The sequence below is a fragment of the Buteo buteo genome, chromosome 2, assembly GCF_964188355.1.
Source record: "Buteo buteo chromosome 2, bButBut1.hap1.1, whole genome shotgun sequence".
Lineage (NCBI taxonomy): Eukaryota > Metazoa > Chordata > Aves > Accipitriformes > Accipitridae > Buteo > Buteo buteo.
In genome coordinates this window covers 6,166,076-6,188,937 of record NC_134172.1, presented here as the reverse complement: position 1 = coordinate 6,188,937, position 22,862 = coordinate 6,166,076, and the positions used below count along the sequence as shown (strand labels likewise).

The 22,862-nt window shown below is 40.8% G+C and overlaps 1 protein-coding gene across 1 annotated transcript in view; it reads right to left on the bottom strand.

The window, feature by feature from the left end:
- The window catches only part of OXSR1 (oxidative stress responsive kinase 1), a 93,984-nt gene continuing 71,122 nt past the window's right edge, over positions 1 to 22,862 (bottom strand). The window contains exons 7-18 of the mRNA XM_075044606.1: positions 21,908 to 22,009; positions 19,517 to 19,650; positions 17,347 to 17,395; positions 14,972 to 15,037; positions 14,601 to 14,723; positions 10,418 to 10,453; positions 8,614 to 8,769; positions 6,000 to 6,073; positions 5,011 to 5,063; positions 4,533 to 4,601; positions 3,602 to 3,666; positions 1 to 2,674 (exon numbers count right to left, since the gene is read on the bottom strand). Coding sequence (XP_074900707.1) covers positions 2,600 to 2,674; positions 3,602 to 3,666; positions 4,533 to 4,601; positions 5,011 to 5,063; positions 6,000 to 6,073; positions 8,614 to 8,769; positions 10,418 to 10,453; positions 14,601 to 14,723; positions 14,972 to 15,037; positions 17,347 to 17,395; positions 19,517 to 19,650; positions 21,908 to 22,009 — 1,002 coding nt within the window. The 3' untranslated portion in view covers positions 1 to 2,599. The remainder of the gene's footprint in view (positions 2,675 to 3,601; positions 3,667 to 4,532; positions 4,602 to 5,010; positions 5,064 to 5,999; positions 6,074 to 8,613; positions 8,770 to 10,417; positions 10,454 to 14,600; positions 14,724 to 14,971; positions 15,038 to 17,346; positions 17,396 to 19,516; positions 19,651 to 21,907; positions 22,010 to 22,862) is intronic.

Here is a 22,862-nt window from a genome sequence, read left to right as displayed (position 1 = left end):
AATGGACAATTTGTTCTTTATTGATTAAAAATTAGAGACATGCAGTAAAATACAAAGTCCAAAAAAGGAAAAAAGCCTGAATATTTTACATCTTTCATTATAATCTACAATACACCAAAGTTGTGAAGAGGATCCGTTTTCATTAACAGAGCATTGTCCTTAGAAGTAGGAACTAAAAATTACCACCTGCTTCCAGGTTCAAATCAGAATTTTGCACAAAACCCAAATTCTTAATGACACTGGAAAACAATTATGAACAGCATTGGCACTTACTGAACAACATCAGAAAAGACAGTTGTCTAGAACTGTAATAGCCCAGGTAAATATTTTGGATCCCTACCCAAAACATCTGGAGCTCTATAGAACAAAAAACATCAGTTTCTTCCTTACTTATTTTCTCCATTAAAGAACTACGGAGCCTTGGTTAGTTTGAGCTCAAGCTCTCTAAGTCCTGGCTTTGGGAAGGTGGGGAATAACTTAATAAATAGATGCTGCATTGTTCCATTTGAGCAGTTCAAGTCCTACCTTTCTCAGCACCAGTACACAAATGAACAAGGAGGTCCCCATGGCATGCGGGCAGAAGGGAAAATAATACTGTACCAAGACTACTTTGTCTCTGTATCCTAAGGGTTTCCAAGACATCCATACCGACCATAGGGTGACATGAAAATCGAGATGCCAGCCTGCTCTTCCCAAGCCAAGAAGCTTGATGGGGGACACCGTAGGGAGTGCTTTGTGTCAGACAACAGGAGAAAGTACCAGAGGTGTCACACACACGTGTATGCACACACTTGGCCAAACCCAGCCACCACCAACTCCCTGGTATCCAGCACCCACTCCCTGGGCTCTTGAGAGCTTCTGCTCAGCACATTGGGATGCTCTCGCTCCAAAAACCTCTTTCTCCTCTCCCTCCCCTTCACACTCACCAGCCATGGGGCTGCAAATAGCCCATGGGGACATACCCAATATCCACCTATAGGCTAAAAGCAACAAGGGCGGTATAAAAAGAACATGCACGATTCAGGAAGCTTCCACAGCTGCTCATAGAGAACAATATATAAATACAGATTGTTCATCTGAAGACTTGGAAATAAAAAAAAAGTCCTAATTGAACCCAGTCATTCTGCTTTAACACTCTGTTTCTACATTGTTTGTGGCTGATGGAAACCAAACACGTTTCCATCTGTGTGTTAAATTACAGGCTTACAATTTCTGTGTAGAAAACACTCCAGAGCCAATAGCAGTTACAAAGGCCAACTGTGAAACAGTAGGAAAGGAAAAAAAAATCAACACCATTTATTATTCACATATTGCATTACAAGTGTCTCTTATCAAACGCAGAGTATAATTTATATTATTCATGTAGAACCTCAAATTCAACACCACATAGAAATAAAAGCTAAATACGTGTGTGACAGGGTTTCGGTGACATCCTGATCAAACGTCGAGGCTTGGACCGACGAGAAGGCTGACGACCCAAGCGATTAGTGCAGGAGGGACACAGCCCGGTGCTTGCTTGCCCAGTACTACCACTCTACTGGCGATTCTTTATTGCTGTAAAACATGACAGGGATGGTTCCACGGGTACCAGTTTGCAAAGGACTGGGAAACATGTCGGGAGGAGGACTCGCGCAGCCAGGCATAACAGACTGGGTTTCAGGAACAGTTCGAAGTGCATCTTTTCCAAACGCAGAGTGACACAGACCTCCTCTCCCTCTGACCACAGATATTTTGTTGATCATCTGAAAGACCAGTTTCCAGACAGCAACGCCTCACTGGTCTGCTTCGAGAACTGACTACATCTAAGATGCGGAAATGAAAGACGTTTTGAGGAAGGACTGCTTAACGTAAATTAAAAGGTTCAGCCCTCATGCCACGCCTGGCACTCATGTGGAGAGAACCAAAATGGTAAAAAATAAAATAAAATAAAATAAAATTAAGGCAGTTTACAAAGGGAAGCTGACTTCTAACACCTCAAAGACAAGGAATTTCTCAGAAACACAAACATAAGGGAAGGCAGCTCTCCCTCCCATGGGTTAAGACTTGGCTTGCTTTCTCAGGTGCAAGCATTCAAACCAGCAGTTTTAAAAAACACAGAGGAAGAGAAGCGGATTTCTCAGCACTCCAGGTGACCCAAACAACATGTACATTGGTGTTTCAGATAGGAGAAGCAGGTAAAGAACAAAAAAGATCCGTTCAGTATTAAAACTTGTGCAAAAATAGCAAGTGAAAAAAAATGAAACCACATGTAAGCAAACATTTAGGCAAGATCATCAGAGCAGTGGAACCCCCTGCTTCGTACTCAGTAGTATTTTTCTTTAAAGTAAGGCAATAATAAAATGAACATGCAGGCAATGACATGTTGGAACTGCATGTTTGAGATGACAGATACAAAAACATGAGAGTTGTTTACAAAAGGTGTAAACGCCATCGGTAATTTCAGGAAGGTTTGTGATCCTATTAAGGAAAATGTTAAAGCTTCTAGGAAGGGGGCTGTAGTTCAATTCTTTGGCAGTAGTGGTTTTTTTTAGGCTAACAGAAGCATTACGAATATGCACATGTGGGTTCTCAGTTGGGAAACATCTCCTGGGACCATTGTTTAGCTGATGCTGAGTTGTGCAAATCCTATAAGTTTGCCATCATCAGGAATATCTGAGCCTTCCACACCAGATGCCTGAAACACAAGGAACAGAGATCCAAATAGCAACACACATGCTCTACCCTCAGATACATACCATGCTACATAACACAAGGTGTACCAGATACAGTCTGGGGAGGAAGCAGTCACAGGACAGCTTTGCACTGTATTCAGCAGCTTACACTACCCAAAGTTAAAATTTAGCGTGGGTTTTTTCTCTTTTTTTTTTTCTTTTTTTTTCTTTTTTTGAAGCTAGGAAGGGCTGGGACTGAAGTTTTGCCAATGTGTGCCCTGACTAGGGCTACATGCACTAACTGGGGCAAAGGAAGTGAAAACTCCTTCAAAAATAATGGCACTTACTGCTTCACTACCAATAAACTGGCTACACCTTCGTTTTGCCACTATAACTACCTCTGAATTTCACCACCTCTGAAGGATTCATCTGCCTTTCTTTCTCCTCTCCTAGTCTATCTTCTCTTAGTTTTTGCTCTCTTCTTTTGCGCGCCCCCCCCCCCCCCCATCCCTCCCAATCATGTCTTCATTTCCTCATTTCCTCCTCAGAGACAACGTATCTGGACCCTCCCCACTCCTTCTATGAAAGGAGTCCGTGGCATTTCTTAAGCCACTTACCTGCCCTGAAGTATTCCTGCCCTTTCTGGGCAAGTGTACATTCCAAGCCCAGAAAATACCCTTTTGTAACATTTTGATATGCTTATTAGCCAGGATAATGGAATGTTTGTATTAGCACATCATCTCACACTGATTTAACCCAGGTGCTGCTCAGAAGACACAAGCAAGGAGCCTGCATTGCCTACTGTTAGACAACCAGTAGGAAGCTTTGGGAAAAAGGGAGGATTTAGAGTGCATACATTAGATGCCTACAGTAGACATCACAGGCATCTATATGCAATGCCTTCTCTTTGCAAGTGACAACTTGTTCAGTTAGGGAACAGGAATAAATACCAGTTTGAAAGTGACGGATCTGTTTGCTTGGGGCTCTTCCACAATTTTCTGCAAATTAGCTGCAACTGAAATCACACACACACACAAAGAAAATGGGCAAATATTAGGACAGGCTAGAGAAAAACATTAGGCCTCTTTCTATTACTCAGCAAACTTAGAACTTTTTAAAATGATAAAAAAGTTTAGGTCTCAATGAGACTCAAATCTACTTAAATCTAAAGCTTTAAACTGTAAAAATGCTGTCACTTGTTACTATGCTTCTTTTTCAGAGGTAGATATTTTTTCCTGGATGTGGTGGAATTAGTAATAATAAACTGCCCAATTGCACCTGGAAATTCAGTTAATTTTGCACTAGCAGCCTTTCAAGATGTTGCAGCCTGTGTACAAAGAACAGTTTTGCTTGCTGTAGCTGAAATATGTAGGGAGTGCTGACAGTTTAAAAGTCTCACCTGCTGCACAGAAGGACACATTTATTTAGCAAACTGTTGCTAGAGGTAGCTGTTCATACTCATACAACACGTGTACTTCACGCTTCCTTCCCCAGCCCTACTTAAAACAAAAAAGCCTGGCTGATTCCAGTCCCAGACCTCTCTTGCGCAGGACCTGTGAGCAGTACAGGCTTGTGCAGCAATTTAACAATGCATATATGTCAGATGATAATGATTTAGCTAATGCATCGATTAGCCTTCATTTTGCATTACAAGGAACATTTGCTTCATAATGTTTCCAACTAGATCATATTCTTGTGGACTGAGGGTTGCCTAAATGTACTGGTACAGAACTGTCACCAGAATTAACAGCAGTTTTGTAGAGCCACCGGGGTAGAGAACCAAGGCCACAGCAAACTCTCCTAATACCCACTAATCAGGTCATTTTGAACATGCAAAAAATGACTGAAATGGTTAGAGCAGAAAAAATAATATGTAATTACCTATTACCAGATCTCTGCCATCAACAAGACCTGCTGAAATGAGTTCTTGAGACACACCATCAGCAGTATCTGTTGGGGATAAACCCAAGAGCCAGTCACCACATAACAGAAATTGCCAACTGATGAAGGCATCACATAGAAACCTAAAGGAGCTTATACAAACCAAACAGCAAAAGCATTGTTTACACAAGACAGATATTAGGGTGTACACCAGGTACAGTCAGACAGTTCTGAGCTATGCTGTCAAACCTGGAGTTGGAATTCAAAGGGCTGCACTTTGGTCATATCCACAAACAGTTTTACAAGCAAGGTCTTCTCAACAGCAGTGCTCCAAGCCCAACCATAAGGCAAGCCCTTTAGGAAGGCACTGTGGACACACTCATACAGGGTTTCCATATGCACAACTGCACAACACCGAACACAAAACATCCCCTTTACCAAAACCACCTTCACACACTGGAATTTCCCACCAGCTCACCTCTCCCTGGGGTAAATTCAAATCGAATATCATTGAGCTCTTTTTTTGAATTCCTGTGGAAAGAAGAGAATTTTATATAGAAGAGACCATTTCACTGCACTGATAGGTGCCCCCAAAAAAGTGCTGTCATTAACTAATCAGTCTGTGAAGTGAATTCATTGCACCCTTCCCCTCAAAGGGCAGAAACTAATCATTTGGGTGTGCATCTGGAAGCAGGGCTCTTGGCACAGTCTGCCTCTCAACTTGGCAGAGCCCAAGTGGGCTGAAGTCCAGGATAAGCGAGTACCACCTCTCTGGTATAAGGCCACACTGTTCCACTGTCCCAGCAACTCGTATCTGTCAGCAGATATATCCTTGGAGCACATCTTTCAGCGGAAGGAAACACTCACTGACAGCAGATACACATTATGCAGTGTCCAGGTGTGACTGGGAGGTGATGCTCAGAAGTCCCCGTCCAATGCCTATCAACAACCAAGATGCCTACAGAGCTGAGAGGCAGGTTCCTTATACGAGAAATGTCAATATGTGTAATGATAGTAGAATGCGCTAACAATCCTTTTTCTATCTATTTCTAGGAACGTAGACCAGAATCCATGCCTAAAAACTCTTCTCAGAACTGGCTGAAGTCTGAAGTTGTGCCTGAATAGTAAGATGGTCCATCCCAAGGCTGGAACCTCTGGATCCCTGATCCCCTTTAGGGAACCCAGCTAATTTCTCCTTCCCACCCCGTTAGAGTTTAGGAATATTTATACAAATATCAAAATGTCTTTGAATCTACAGCTCTTGCCAAACCAAAGAAGTGGATGAGATAAGCTCCGTTTCTAAGTCCCAGTTTCAGAAAAGCGGTTGAAATCCAAGCTGACAAACAACTTATAACCATGACCCTTTTAGTTAAAAGGCAGATGGCAAGATGAACTACAGCAGTCTTCCAGTGTCTCTCTCTCTACAAAGGCTTGCTTTCACACAACAGGTCAGTTTTGTGTCCTTACCTTAACCTTAGTACAAGGCTGATAGGAACTTTCGTATCTTCCTGTACCGGAGCTGCAGCAGGGGCAGGTGGGGCCTGCAATAAGATTACATCATTTTAAAGCAGATTAGCGCTTCCTTTCTCCGGTTTTAAAACTAGAGATAACCTTGATCAACTATAAATACAAATAAAAGTTTAACTCATCACTGGAATCATGATACTACAGTGAAAAAGACGACAGACTAATGAAACAGGAGAACTTCACGCTTAAATAGTAACCCAGGAGGTTCTCTCTTGAAAATTCTCTTGAAAAGAGTAAAAGCTACACAACTTTAAGAAATATGAAAATGTCAGGAGACTTCAGAAGTGCTAAATGTACAAAGACTGCTTGCTTTGCATCAAAACTTAAGGTTTTTGGGCATTCATGACAGTCTCAAGACCTCCTGTGTTTTAATCCCTGCCCCAAACAACTGATTTAAAAACCTGATACAATTGTAAAAAGTATCTAGGAAATAATTTAATTGGCAGATTAGCATATACTCTCAGTTACTTTTTTGTGAAATCAAAGGCAAAAAGCATCTAGCAGCAATTTTATAGCTGCCTATTTTCACTTCTAAATTACTTCTGAGTAATTACTGAAACATGTAATCAAAGCATCTTATATTGGTCAGCAGCAGATTTCCAGTAGGAAAGATCCAGGAGGTGTCCATCTTTATAGTACTTGTGATACTTCCAGTAAAGGACTAATCGTTAATCAATTTCCACCAAAAAAAACCCAAACAAAACAGAGAAAGGTCGGTCACTCTTTCACTGCGCAAGTCATCTGTACTGCACATGTTGAGGCAGGGATTTTAAATCTGCAGTAACAATACAGACACAATGCTAGGCTGATAATTTAAGCCTAGAAGTCTTGACCAAGTTTTTTCATCTAGATCACTTGCTTTTTCATGAGAGAAAAAAAAAAATAACCCTTTGTTTAAGACTAGTATTTTACTCCATCTGTTGGTGCTCTTGTGCCAGCAATGCAGCTCAGGGCTTCTGATCACAATCTTGTTTCTGCTGAAGCTGAAAGCTTTACCAGGTCAGTGAAAACAAACAAGGGTTCATAGAGAAGCCCAGAGGTCTGCAAAACAGTAACCAACGAGCTACAAGAGCCAGAGGGGAGCTACAAAGAATAACACACTGATACAAATAGCTGTAAAGAAGAACATACTGACACAAAGAGCTATAAAGAACAACACACTGACACAAAGGCATGAAGTTCACCTTAGGACAAGCTACCAACAAATAAGCTATTGGGCACTAGTGGCAGGGAGCAAGACACTCTGCTAGTGCAAATCAAAACACTTTCACTGAGACCAACACTGCTACATCATTTTACCAAACTGAGAGTCCTGGCCTTCACTGCTGCTGGTGTTTCAACTGCTGCATAAAATTCAGGGATTAAACACTGGCCCTTTTTCAAGAGATTTGAAGGGCTTTGATTTAAGCATTAAAGCTACTTTTAATGTAGCCAAGAATATGTCAGACCCCAACTCCACTATTTTTCTTTAATGACTAATGCACTGTCTTTAACGGTTTTGTAAACAGGAACATGAGCTGTCTGCAGTGAAGTGATATACGTATCTTTCTACATTCTTTACAATAAAAATAATGAAACATTTCTAGGAAGGAGTAAGTCTAAGAGCTATTTTTCTGACCAACACTGCCAAGTCTCTTCCCCTTGGATCTGCCAAAGGGTGATGGTAGCTTGGCCCCCTCCAACAGTGACAACCTCTCCCCTCCAATGAATATGAACATTAGTGTCTGTTTTTTAAAAGAGGTACCATCATTCAGGAGTCTGGCAAACTCTGCAATGCTTTACTCCAGCAAACCACAAGACATGTTCCAAGTGTCTGAGTAATGATTTGGGTTGGCCATTTTTCTCTTTTTAACACAAGTCAGAGCTTTTTCTTGACTTTGCTATGCCTGCCTATCTGATGTATATCCTACACTTTGGGGTGATGCAGCTAAGAATTAAACACAAACTTGTCAAGTTTTCACATTCCCTGTACTTCCCCCTCAAAGGTCCATTTTACCCCTCTCTGCTTGAAATGGAAGCGTTTGAAAGCACCACAAAGTTCAGAGCTTCCCAAAGATGCAGTTTCTCCGCATTTTTTGACTGCTACAAGGACCATTTTAACCTAGGCTTTATGTCTCTCTTCTGAAGTCTGGAGAACTTGCATGTTCTAGTTTCTTCCTCTGACTTTTCTCTTCACTCTTATCCCAGAGATGCCAGTGATGCTGAGACACACAATCAGAGCCTGTTCATGCTGCACCTTAAATACCAGGAACAAGCAGCTGCCAATTGAATGAGACTCTCCTTTTTTCTTACCTTTAACCTTGCTTCAAGCCAGAGTCCACTCTCTAAACAGCATAAAAAGTCACTGCTCACCCACAGAGTAAGAATGAAAAACTATCACACCCACATTGACTGTCTTCCTTTTACAAGCCACCAGGCCAGCTGTCACTTCTGCATAAGCAGCAGCACTAAATCAATTCCAGGCAATTTCATGGCTTCAGATCATTTTAGCATATCTGGAATAGAACAGCTAAGTGCAAAGCTGAAAGCTGGTATGAAGGGTTTCTGATCTTACCTGGGCTGCTGCTGGGGCTGCTGGAGGAGCCTGACTAGGTGGAGGTACAGCAGTTTGAGGTTGTGCAGGTACTTGTCCTGCAGCCTGAGGTAGTTGAGTAGGTGCCTGTGCTGGAGCATTGAGTGAAGGACCTGGAGGCTCAGCTGATGGGAATAGCTGCAAGCAAAAAAAGCATTTTAATGAGAAAAGGAACTCAAGAGTTATGACTCAAGCACCAGCTTTCCAAAAAGTGCTTGTCTGCCACATAAATCACTTCAAGAACTTCAACGCCAAGGGCATTCCCAGGCTTCCAGGACACTAACACTGATCCTAAGTTGGTGTTCAAGGGGTTTAATGTTTTCTTTTGTCCAGGGAGCCCTTCTGCCCTGACAATTGCAAGTTCTACTCACCCGTAAAGAAGGATAAGAAGCCAAGATAGCAGCATGACTGTGGATGTTGGACAAAATTACACTCTACAGCTAGCAAGGCTGGATGCATACAGATCATATCCTAGCTGGACAAGAGAGTCCTATCCTTTATTTCCCCCCCTTCCCGGAATCCGAGTCCTACTTATATTTCCAAGCAGCCATGCAGCCACAGCAGAACAACTCTGCTTTGACTGAGGCTGTGTTCTCTGAAAGGAACCACATCAAAGCATTAAGATAACTATCAATAATTTCTCCATTTGTAAAACAAGTGTCAGAGTCAGAGCTATCTGGATATTCAACTGAAAAGTGAACTCAGATCTTAAGTTCTTCAAACCACACAAGACAAGACTGTTTAGGATTGGACTTAAAGCTAGACCCCTGCAAAAAAAAAATCATATGCAATTAATTTGAGGGTGAGGGAAAATAGCTAAATGAAAGTTTAACCTTTTTTACCTCTTGTATTATTCAGAACAAAGAAACTGATTTTGGCATGGTAGCCAAAAAACTGTAAGCTTGATGGCACTTCTTCAGTGTGCCCTCCAACTTACTCCACTAAGTTGTAGGAAATATAAATCACCTTGAATATTGAAAACCTGCGCAGAAGACCTCCAAATCACAATATACATTAAGGGATGTATCACAGTGGGGAAATTAATCCCAAAGGGATTCTGGTTTTCAGCTTTTCCTTTGAATTTAGAGTTTATGTCAAATTACAGTGCCAGAACTGCAGTCTTTCTTAAGATCTCGCTTTCTAATCAATCCTTGGAAACAGATGAAGGAAGAACAGGACAGCCTAACCCAAGACTAATTTCTAGGAGACAGCCCTGTTTATCTTTCCACACAGATAGGGAAAACAAAGACATAACACAGTCTTTAGAAGATAAGAAGTCTCTATCACAGAAAGATAAGATATACTAATATTCCTAATGTAAGAAACACAGGACAGATCTGAAGGCGGATTATAAATTACAACTGAAGTTTTGTTTGCTATCAAATACTTCTACAGATTTATTTCACAATTCCGAGCATAGGTTCCAAAACAGTGAATTAGACTATGAAAAACACAAATCTTAAAGCTGTGTTTTGTTGGGTGTTTTTTTAAAGAGGAAATCAGAACACCATTGTTTTGCTTAGAATATTTTTGCGACTATTTCATTATCTTACAACATACAGACTTTTACCATAGCAAGTAAAGCTGAAAAGATACACACCAAACTTACCTCAGGAAGACCTCTTGGCATTACACAGTGATTCCTTTTATAGGGACGTTTTCAAGCAGAGCACAGCTAGATACTAGTTTCTACTTCACACAATATTCTTTTCAAAGGCTAATAAAAACTTGTTCCTTGAAAAACCAGCAATAACTAGGACTCATCATTTTGGGAATTATAACTTACCTCAGAATTCTGTACAGGTTCTTTCACTCTGGGAGACTGAAAAACAGAGAAAAAGCTGTCATTGCCTAGACAAAAGTGAAACTTATTGACTAGAAGGACTTGTCAGAACCATACTGAACATATGAAATCTACATAATTAAGTTACACATGTGTATTAAGATGCATAATAAAAGGGACATCACACAATTTGTTGGCAACCTAATCATATCATACCACCCAGAAACACACAGCCGTGTTTCAGAACTTGCAGTTGATATTTACACAGTGGCATACAATACCCTAAGCTGCTACCATTGTTAACCATTAGCAAAAGCCAGTACTCTTGAAGATCATTCAGACTGGATCAAATTACTTGCGCACCAAGATGGCAGAACCCATTTTAAGCTACTGAAGTCTTGCAGAAAAAGATAAGCCACACAAATCTGCCTTGCAGAATTCTGCTAGGAAACAAATCTCCTTTGTATACTTAGGGTACTAGTTTGCAAACCAACTTGCTTAAACCACGCAAAACCTGGGGGGCGGGGGGTGGGGTGAAATCAGCCTTGCTTGTGCTGCTTTCTATAAAGAAATCTCTCGCCAGCTCTCCTTGCCCTTGGACTCTGCATTATGCTATGCTCTCTGTGAGAGAATGCAGAAAACTGACATCTGTACACAAGTTCAGCAGTGAAACAAAGAGATCAGTGGAATGGAGGGGAAAGTGCAGTCAAAGTAATGCAACCAATCTTTGCTTATCAGTAAAACAAAGATAACACGCATTAGCTATTTCACATGAGCAGGAAGGAATTGCCAAGTACTCCTGGAAAGCCCTGCAATTAAGAGAGCCTGCAGCTCTGACTTCTAACAGGTCCAATTACTATGTGGAGATAGACAGGTGGGATGGCTTGGTCCATGCTGGGATTAATAAAATAGATGTTCCTTCTCCATATAATGGTCTAAAAGACAGGTTGCAATTAGGACAGTACAAGTCTCATCATGCCACTACCCTGAGCCAGCTTATGCACTAACCAATGCCACTACCTTAACAAATGCAGATCAGAGCATTTTGTAACATATGACCCAGAGGCTTCTCATGAGAGAAGGTTAAAGAGTCTTACTCTCGGAACTGCAAGTTGCAATAAGCCCTCTGGACAGGAGGAGAAGGAACAGTTCATTCACAATGACTATGTGCAGACAGTGTCAGGAAAAAAGTCATGCAGCTGGAAAGGTAAAGCCTGAAATCCATCTCAACATGCTGAGCCTTCCCTTGACAGTTACCAGCCAGGATGAAAAATGTGGTATTGCTCCCAGAGATAAACAGCCATGCTCCACATCTGCAGGCCACAGCTGCAGCGCTGTTCTTTCAGGCACAAAGCTCATATCCAAGAGTACCTGGATGCTTCAAGGAATAACTCAAAAGAAACTTGTCTGAAAGATCACAGTGTGCTAGACACTGTACAGACAAGTATGGAAACACTGGCCCTGCCCCACAGCTAACAACTAACCCAGATAAATGGCAAACAGAGGTAAACTAAGGAAAAACATAGACAGAAAGGAAAAAGGACAAACATTAAAAAACATTTACCTAATTAAGGCACGAATAGGATGACTCTGGGTATGTGCTGAAATATATTAGTTCTAACTTATTTTTCCTTGTGTAATCAGAGATGATGTGAGTAACCAGTGAAATGTGACCACACAGCGTGCCACTGCATGGATTTATTGAGTAATGGAAGGTGATTGATTTAAGAACCCACATAGCACAATTGCTTTAATTTGAATTCCAGGTTTTAAATGCAGAGAGGAAAGAAGTTCAGTGAGTCTTTATATCCAAAAGGTAATGTTGAGCCAGCAAGTCACCATATTCAATGAATTGAACAGATATTTCTGGCTCTGTTTATAATAAATATTTGTCTGCTTCCAAGTGCAATCCTAGCAAGAGACTCGTATAATACACGTTTGTACACATTAAATTCAACCTATTTTTTCTGTAAAGTGGAGACAAGCAAAAAAAATACAAAAACTTTTCATTTATGTAGGTGCTTTTATGCAGGTTAATACTTAAGCATTTTAGCAAATTAAGTCAATCTGCAAGGCATACTTTTACTTTAAGGCTGACAGCAATAAAATGCAGATACAGACAAATCATAGAATCACAGAATGGTTTGGGTTGGAAAGAACGCTTAAAGATCATCTACTCCACCCCCACTGCAATGGGCAAGAATAAAAAGTGACACTTAGTTAACATAAGCTATCCCATCCTATCCTACAACTTGGTTAAAATCGCAAAGGAATTACAAACAGGTGGGATTTATACCCTGTGTTTGAAATATGGCCAAAACCACAGGATAAACACTACTCCTCAATAACACCACCATATTCGTGCCAAACACTGGCAGTCTGGATACCTTTTCAAGTAGTCTTAAGACGTGTATCAAATGCAAGAGGTGCACAGTCATTCATATCCTTTTATCTTTGGGTTGAAGAAAATGACTCAAAAGCTGTGCGGAGGAAAGCCACCCAGGGCAGGATTCAAGTACCTAGGCAGACATGTAGCGAGGTCTAAGATGCCATGGTGCCCTTCCATGGTCTCCCAAAATTCTGCGTTGTATCTACACAGGGTGCCTCCAAAACGGCAATATACATCTACATTGAGGTAACTGAATTGAGACCTACTGCTCGAACACCCATCCTAAAGGTTTCTTGAATGGGAGACCTAGAAGTAAAGGCCAAGCACAGCCCAAATTAGACTGATCAGAACACAGACAGCAGCACAAGGCAATATGCCAAAGCTCCAAGGAAAAAAAAGAAAAAAAAAAAGAAAACTGGCTTGAAAAGGAGCTTGTAAACATATGCAGAAAAAAGCAGATTGACACACAAGAGGAATGAAACAAGTTAGTACTGTTCAAAACACAGTAAACACAGTTAAGTCATAGTACACTGAGCTTAGAGACAAGATAGAACAAGTTCTAAGTAATCTCTGAAATAGATTTAGGGTCTTTTACAATATTGCCACCTAAAATTTGACTGTATTTTAACCTACAAAAGGAATTTAGAAGTTTTCAGTTCATAAAGCATCAAGAATTTCAGTAGTAGCCACCTGGTACCAATAGATCCTCTTTGACCTTGTAATACGAAGCTGGATATAGTAAGCTCTTTAAAAAGTCACAACAGTTGTTGCCACAAAGTATGGAATTACTATATCAATAGTTGCCTTTAAAATCCCAAGCATTTGAAAGGAAGCAAAGTCTTGCATTTAACATTTAAGTGTCTATACAGACCACCAGTAGAAGGAAGACCGATGAAAGACAAATGAGAAAAGTTAAAGTTGTAAAGTGATAAATGCTTCAAACCAATACTGCTTTTTCTCCCTTTCATACTGAAAAGCTTCCTCTAAAAATCCTTCACTGCCTCACTAATTCAATTACAGAATGATTAAAACACAGTCCGCTTCAAGCTACCTGCTGTAGTGAAAAGAGAACAGGTAAGCCATTACAGTCAAAATCCACACTGCTGACTACCAGGGCAAGACAATCTGGAAATTTATTGTAATCTTTTAGCTGATCATTATGCATTAGTCCTCTCTGTTTCTGGGGGTTAGTCTGGGTTTGGGGTTTTTGCATATGTGTTGGGAGAGAGGAAAGTATTGGTTTTTGGAGCGTTTTTCAAGTGCTAGACTCCTTGTGACTTCAGGGATGCCTTAACATTTTCTACTAGACTAATCGATTTTAGTGTAACTGAGGGGACAGAGCCAGGCCCTGTGTGTTTCAGATGTCAGCCATAAGCACAGGCCCTATTGATCTCAACTCCATCCTGGAGAGGGCAGTAGGACAAAACCTCTCCTGACACTTCCAGAAGAAAGCATCTCAAACAGTCAGCACCCTTAAAAACAAAGAGAATATCCTAGCTCAAGTGAATTAGTATGCTGAACTGGGAGCAGACCATCTGAATTCATGTTCCCAATTATGCTCAACATCCCTGAATGAGACCAGCTGTGCCCCAGAATGACGACAGAAGAGAGATCAATACAATTTCTTCAACTTTCAGTCTGCTTTCTCTGGTTTAGCTACAAACTCGAGGGCAGCGATTATAACTTACTGTGTATCATACTTAAAAAAAAGGCCACATGCTTCCCAGCGATATTTAGATATACCACAGTTAGAAAACAAAACAGAGACAGTAGAGCTACCAGAGTTTGAGGACCCACCCTGAGCTGTGAAATTGCTGCTCTGCCTTCTTCACTTTCTTCATCTAGTTCATCATCACTCCATTCCCAGCCACCATCTTCAGTCTTATGAAGACGTCCACTGGAACCTGGAACTCTCCGGACCTGCTCAGCACAAAGACAGAGAACTAGTACGTCAAGCAGACAGTTTCTACAGTTGATCTTTTTTAGGAGAAACAGCACAAGAGCATCTTCAGGTTGCATCACCTACCAGGGTGCTTGAGTATTTTATTGAAACGTCTAGCTCTGTATCCAGAAAATGCCATACTACAGTAATTATCATTAAAAATATGAACACAAGCATAAAAAAACCTAGTACAACTAACAGCAAGAGCCCATGAGGTTTTCAGTACCTTTTTGGATCTTTCGGTGATTGTTGGTGCTCTCTGCAACATCTTCTCTTGTAAAAACTCTTTATTCTGCAAAAGAAGAAATACCAAACATTTGCATTGCTGAAAATGCCCTTTGATTCCTTCAGTGCCTCTGATAAAGAAACTGTTAAGCTATTTCTAGCAGATAGTGTCTTACATGTTTCATCCCCATTCTCCCAAAGATATTAACCACTTTCTTCCTTCGCACTAAAGTATATGATGTTTCATCCTAAATACCTTTTCAGTTAGTGGTGGCACTTTCCCTGTGCAAGGGGATATGGAATTAACAATCAAAGAGTTGTATACTGTTCCGTCTGATTTACTGGGGAACGTACTTATTACAGTGCAGCATCTGACACCCTGCTGAGACATTTGGCATTCTTCCATTCGCAGATACTACACCACCTGGATCCAGCCCCTTTGCTTTATCTTACCCCTAAATTTATGCCTGTCCAACTGTCAAAGGCAAACCTCAAATGTCAGGCAGGCCAGGATGCAGGAACCCCTCTATGCTGGAGTAACAAGACTGAGGAATTAGGGCAACAGGATTTAAAGGGACTGAAAAAAACATACAGCACGTATGATGTTTAGAGAGAAAGTAAATGCAGTGATCACAACAGATTAAATACCGGGAAACTGCTGTGACGCATTACGGTATTAAATTTCCTCTTCAGCAAGCTACTCTGGACTGGCTAACATGCGTGCTCCTACGCATACAATTTTCCAACCGCTTGACTGCGGAGCCAAACTGCTGGCTGCAGGGGAAGCAGACCAGGCAAGCACCCTGGCATAAGCACTGGGATCTGGCTGGGTATTTCACACCACACAAGTGAGGTTGGACAGCCCTGCCATCTCTGCCCACGAAGTGCGCCCAGAACTTCCCTGTGATGGTTTCTTGCATGCAGGATGGAGAGCCTCAAGACACATGCTGTCCCTTCCTGCTAAGTGGCTCTCAGCATTATCAAAACATACTTTTACATAATACAGACTGTATTTAAATATAAGGTTCAATATAGACATATAGAAGTTGGACTCTTCTGTCCTCAAGTTAGAGCTGTCAGTTTGGCAGTGGCTGATGTAGGAAAAGTAATTTAACACTGAGTGTTAACTGGCACACATTTTCACTTTGGGTGTCGGTTTAAGTATTGCCTCACTTACAGTAATGTTAATTTTCTATCACCACATATGCTAATATGTTACTCTGCGGGAGCTTAACGAAAGCATGAAGGAGATTTTACACACAATGAAGTATAACACGAACCAGAACTCGCACAACCAAATGGAGAAAGGTCAGCAATGTGTAAACCATCTTGTCACTTTGGACACCAAGTGTGCATCCAGTATACAAATGCAGAGTATTCAGCTGCCTACAATCCCATCGTGGACAACGAAAACCTAGTTAATACTGTCAAGAGCCCAGACATCAGTTAAACTTACCCTAAAGCAAACTCCTACATTTCATAAACTGGATCTCTCTCTAGACTTCCTCGGTTGCACTTGTTAGATTTCTGTCAACTTTAATAGGACATCCAGCGCCTGTACAAATACCTAGATGTGGCCACTTCCATTTAAGCATCTTAATCTGGGAGGTGAAAACTACTTTGATTAATTGGTGATGCTGCTGTGCTATCCCAGGTATCAGACATCTTTTTGACAGTTTAATCTGTGTTGTGCTATAAAACCCATGTATTTTGATCACAAATATGACACAGAAAAAATAAGCCAACAGAAAACATCATCTTATTCCCATGGAAATATAAATTCTCCCTTGTATTATTTCTGTCTCCCTCAATATGATCTTGCACATTGCATATGCACTAATCTCCAGGAAGTAATTACATAAATGCTTACTGGCAGCTCACTTCAAGGCTAGAAATGGAAGTTTCCTACTACTTTGTATCACAGGATCTTCACTTTCCATAAGGCAACACAGGGTGAAATAGTTTTACGTAGCCCTCTGCACAGTGGGCCTCATTCACTGCTTTGCATACAGACCAATTATAGAATTTACTAAAATATAAGTTACATTTACTGCCACAGAGACCTTTATGGTTGGACAGGCAGCCAGAATGGCACCATTACAAGAGAAGAAAAAAAAAAACCAAAAGCCACTGAAAGACATTTAAATGCTCAAGAATTTCTAGGTAATTTCCTTTAATAGCAGCGTACACAAGGAGGTACAGAAGAGGGGTTTCATTCTGTTCGTTCACAATGACCCATTCAACTCACTCAGCTATGCTGGCCCTAAGTGAAACAGCCCACACTCATGCCAATAAAGCTGTCACCATACTTATCGTACTTCTGAAAAGTCCTCTCCAGAGCCTCTGCACAGATCAGTTTAGGAAGCGTTTTCTTACCTTTGCTTTCGTGAAAAATTTGTGTCTTAAGAGTTCTGCTGCTGTCGGTCTGTCAATAAAAACAGATGTAGAAAAGACAATTAAAAATGCTCCCTTTCAACACAACCATCTTCCAGGTTGCTGCAGCTTGTTGTAACATTTCATAAGGGCATCGGCTTCTCCTGCACAATTCCCCTAAAAATCAGTCAATGTATTCCAAGTAAATTTTACATCACCAGCCTTTTAAATACTCAGTGTATTCTGAACAAAGCCTATTCTTTTCAAAAGCAGTGAATAACTTGGGGGTGGGGGGGAGAAGTTGCTCTCGTTTTGATGCTGAACTTGAGTCTCTCAGAGCCAGTTTGATAGAATCACAGAAACAATTTGCTCAAAATTGAAATGAAGGAGTGCAGTACTCGCCATGTGCAAGTAAACAAAGTTATTTCAGAGATACTTTATTCTATGTGTGCAATTAGTTCTATTAAACACAGGTGAGACAATCAACCTTTCTCTAATAGAAAAGTAACAAATACAAACTATTCTCCCCTTTAAGTTAGGCTTTAGGATAAATACTGGAAAGTAAAAGACATTCCTTGGTCATTTTAGAAGGAGCTTTCTAAAGACTCAGGCCTACATGAGAAAGTACCAGCTTACAGCATTTTCACACTGCAAACTGTGCTTAAATAGTAACAGAGTTTAATTAGTGACTTGCAAAGGCCATTCATAACAGGGTTTATTTCACCTCAGACTACTCTAACAAAAATCATCCACCTGCAAGGCAGCCCCCAAAATAATTAAAAAGCAATTGCACTAAATTCTCCTCTTTGAGAACCTGTACAATATGCATAAGCAGTATCTGATTCTGCTAGTTACTCCTTATGGGCCAACCTCCTGCTCCCACAGTCAGGATGATGACAGTGGCTGTTAGTGGTGCTTGAGAAGATAGAAGGGGTATGTCACAATTCAAAGTGATTATGTTTAATTCTGATCCGCACACATACAAACCTGCAGGGATAGGATACGCTTTAGAAAGGAGAAAAAAACATCATGCTGGGAAAAAAAAAAAACCCTGCTATCAGCATTTATCAAGCATGGATTCATTAAGCATTTCAAGTGTAAAGCTTGTTAGAAGAGAGAGATCCCATCTCACAATGCATGAGAAGCCTTTGTTCCTGGATCTGTCACAAGAGGGAACTGAAAAATGTCTTCATTATTATTATTATTTTATGAAGGGACTTTTTCCTTTCCAGAATTAGTTTGCTTACTGAGTAAAAAAGAAAACTAAGAGGTATAAAAACTGATCTGTGGGAATGCTTGTTTCTTTACCTTTGCATTTTAAGGAACACTATTTTTAATGCAGGATGAATATTCCTTTAAACAGCTTCACAGACCGGCAAATGCTATGACTGTCCTCCACAGATATGTCTGAGCCATCCTATGTGACAGGCTGTGGATTTTAAACAGTGCCATAGACAGCCAGACCCTCGTGCAACTTTGAACAGTGCCATAACATAATGAAACAATGCTGTCCTGGGAACGACAACATATGCAGCACCCCCTTGGTAGTATTTCTAACATCACTGAGCAGTCAAGCTACCATTACAAGGAAGACTGAAAATGTCATCAGGTCACTTAAGCAATCTGTATTGATGAAAACATGTTGGTAAAATTCACCAGTGTTTTTCCTGATTTCCGCCCCAAACCAAATACTACTTATAATCAAGCAAGTCAAAACTACACTGAAAGCCTTCTTTGCACTGGCAAATTTTAAAAAGTTTATTTAGGAAGCTTCGCAAGTAAACACATATTGCCCAACATGTAATTTTGGATTTATAAACACAGAGCAGTTTTGACTGGGAACAAAACATGAACTGCAGTCACCTGCTGGAGGTGGCAAGGGGGAGAATAGCACTACACACACAGTGGACTGGGATGCACTCTCATTAACCCAAATGGAAGATGTGTGCCCCAGCCAGGCACAATGCCAGACATTTATCCTTAAAAATAAGGACAGCCAAGAGAATTTGCTGCCACACAGCAAGATTGCTGTGTTCATTGTCACTGAAAGGCTGGATGGGCAGAGAGCGTACCGGCTTAAAAAAATATGGAATACAATGAGGTTTGTGGTTTTGGTTTAGGGTTTTGTGTTTTGTTTTTTTAATTTATTTATTTTGGTGTTACCTGTTCTTACCTTTTTTCAGGGTCTTTTTGTAGGCATGATGAAATCATCTTCCTAAATGATTTCCCATACTTCTTCAGCATCTCCTTATCTTGCACACCAGTTTCCAAAGATGGAGGATCATTTTGTAGTGTCAGCATTAAAACCTGAAAGAATTATGTCTATTGGCAATGAGATTTTTCTTGACCTTTGTCAGAGGCAGATCTTGGGAACACTGTATTTTAGACAAGCATTTTCCTCAAGCATCTCAGTCAACTCGGACTGTGATTAAAGGTGTAAGCATAGCAGAACTTCTACCAGCCTTCCTCATTTGAGACAAGGAGTTGTGCAAGGCATTGCATTCAAAGGCTCTGTTTAGATCACCCTGCAGGTATTTCTTAGCTAAAAATGAAATTAATGTACAAGCAGAAGGGCAACACAAAAAAAAAAAGAGGGTTCACTTCCATGTACCAATGCAACAGCAGGTGAAGACATTTCTCACACAAACACCCATCAAGCCAAACTGATTATTTCTTTCACATCACTCAGATATTCTGAAGGAAAGGAAGAAAATTACTCATTTCCATTTTCACTTGTCACCTACATACAGATGAATATCTATTTTTAGAAAAGGAAGCAGCACATAGCACATTTAAATAGCTTTCCACAGCTATATCGCTTAGGGCAGCAAGAGCCCATCAATCTAGCTGAAATTATACAGTCCATGACAGAATTCCCCCCTCTCCTTAGAGGTTCACTTAATGCATGGGTCATTTTGCTGCGTAACAAAACTAATTTGCAATGAAATACAGTTACATTCAATAAATAAAACACAGAAGTCCTCTTGCAGGCTGCACGACTGGAACCCATACCCAATAGAATTGGAGACTCAGAATGATATCTACCATATGACAACACACGATACTAAATAGGCTATCTTTGTATTCAAAGCTACAACCCATACATTCAAAACACAATAAACAGAAGTACAGCTTGCAGAAGCTACTGAAAAATGCTACCAATAGTCACAGCACAGAAGGAAGTATCAATGGAAACAGCAACAGCTAAACCAGCAACACATTTCCCTGAACTCCTCACTGCTCTGCCACAACCACTGATACAGTACGAACTTTAACGGCATTTCTAAACCACTCAGTTATTTAACAGTCCCTGCACAGAGATGACACAAATCTTAAAATTAATTCTGTTCTACAGGAGTTAAACTAGCGCAAAGTCCTGGCATTTAAAGCAACACATGGATGAGCCTGTTCTAATGAGTTAGGAGCTACTGGATTCCCAAGTGCTACTGTAATTGCAGGGTAGGAGGGGATGGACCCAGGTCCTAAAGAGGTGACACCCAACTTGCATAGCACTCCAGCAGTTAAAAGACTCAGAAAAGGAAAGCTTGCCCCATGGAATGCCTAAAATTGAGGGACTTGGCACCCATAGGCCTCATATCCCAGGTAACTAGTCTAACCATAAGCTATGGGATTACTGAAAGGGCTTTCCACCCCCTCCTGTTTGATCTGAGGGAGCATGCATCCCAGGAGTAGAGGCAAAGTGGCCTTCAAGAGGGTGGGCCAAAGAGGCTCAAAGTTTTGTGACTGAGACAGGACCCCATCAGATCTCACAAAGGGGCTAAGGAAGAAGATCTTAAAGCTCAGCAGAAGGGCAAGATGCTTCAGACCTTAACTGAGGGGGTCAACTCAGTTAACTTTAAGATGTAGACTCCCTGAAAGAGCAGCATGCTAGAAGTAGCTCCTGGTTCAAAAGTCAGGAAATGGGGAAAGTTAGCCAAAACTGTAAGGTGACCTGAAGTTCAAGATACTTAAACAAGATTTTTGAAGTTTTGTCAGTCAGTGTTTAAACAAGAACATTTCCTCCACCTCAACTTCAATAAAATATTTATGTTGCCAATACCACACCATTTCATACTGATGCGGTACTTTCCACTGATTCAGTAACTGACAGGACTGTTGGCACTAAACAAAGACAGACATTCTTTTGGATAACTGGTAACGGGACTTCTGGGAGGCATCAAGAAGGATTAGTAGTGCAGGAGAAGGAATGGCTCACCATCCCAGTGTCACTGGATGCCAGATAGCATGCTCTGAATCATTACTTATAGCCTTAAAAACATCTGCTGCCTTCAGAGGCTCCACGATTAAAACACACAGCACTTTCCTCAAGAACAGCGACCCTGGCAAGACTCAGGATCTAAATAAGAACTGTGCAGTTTCAGACAATGCTGATTAAGTTGCATATTTTTAAAAGGTGACTTCAGATAAATCCAAGAACATCGTGATCCACAAGTGCAATTTGAGACAACAAACTCTTCAACTGAGCATGCTGGCCAAATTCTTGGAAACACCCAGAGAACACACTGATCCTTTATCTTGCACAAGTATCTGGAGACCTGCTCACCTTCATGGGCGGGTATTTATGGTACGGAGCTGCCCCTGTAGCCAGTTCAATAGCAGTGATCCCAAAGCTCCAGATGTCTGCCTTGAAATCGTATCCTCTGACCTGAAAGATATTAGAGGATGTTAGCATATGCCTCTTGCTATCCTACACTACAATCCCTTTCTTTAGCCTATTACACATCCTTTTGCCCTTTCCTTCCTTGCCCCTCGAAATTGGAAAGAGCAGCACTATAGCGTTAAAGAGATGGAAAGAACATTTTCTCCCTCCTCTCCACCCAGCTCCTTATACCTTCGAGAAGGTGTTTTTGAAGTCATAGTCTGCTGAAAATTATGATTGTGGACTGTGCAACTAGGACTGCTCTGCCATAAACCTCTCCATGTGTAGAACATAAAGGCGCACTGGGTTAACCCTGACTCCGACTTCTACACAAAGACACAGAGTCATTAAACAGTATAATGAAACTCTCATAGTTAATAGATGGACTGTTATCCCCTTGGGACATATGCCTCACTACACTTTTAGTCAACCGCTTAATCAATCTGACTGCAAACATGCTCAATCCTGAAACTTCAGTACACACCAGCTCAGTAAAAATCCCCTCACTCCTGTCTACAGACTAGTATTTCCCTCCACTAATTAATAGTAGCTTCTGTACTTGATATTAAACACAGACTTGTTCAGGAAAATTTATAGCATTTACTTCCCCTCATGCACAGGAAAAAATATTTCATATGCCAAAGCGGTTACTTCCTCATTATCATTAGGTAATATTTTGGCACTTGTTCTCTCCACTGCAGGAGAGAGACATTATGTACTAACTTCAAGAGCAGCTACAAAAATCAAAGCATTTTGGCTGCTTAGAATGGTTTGTATTTCTTCTTGCTAGACTCTGGAAAAATGAATATTGAATCAGAGCAAGGCTAATAGGGATATTGTGTTCAGCTAACCTAACAAG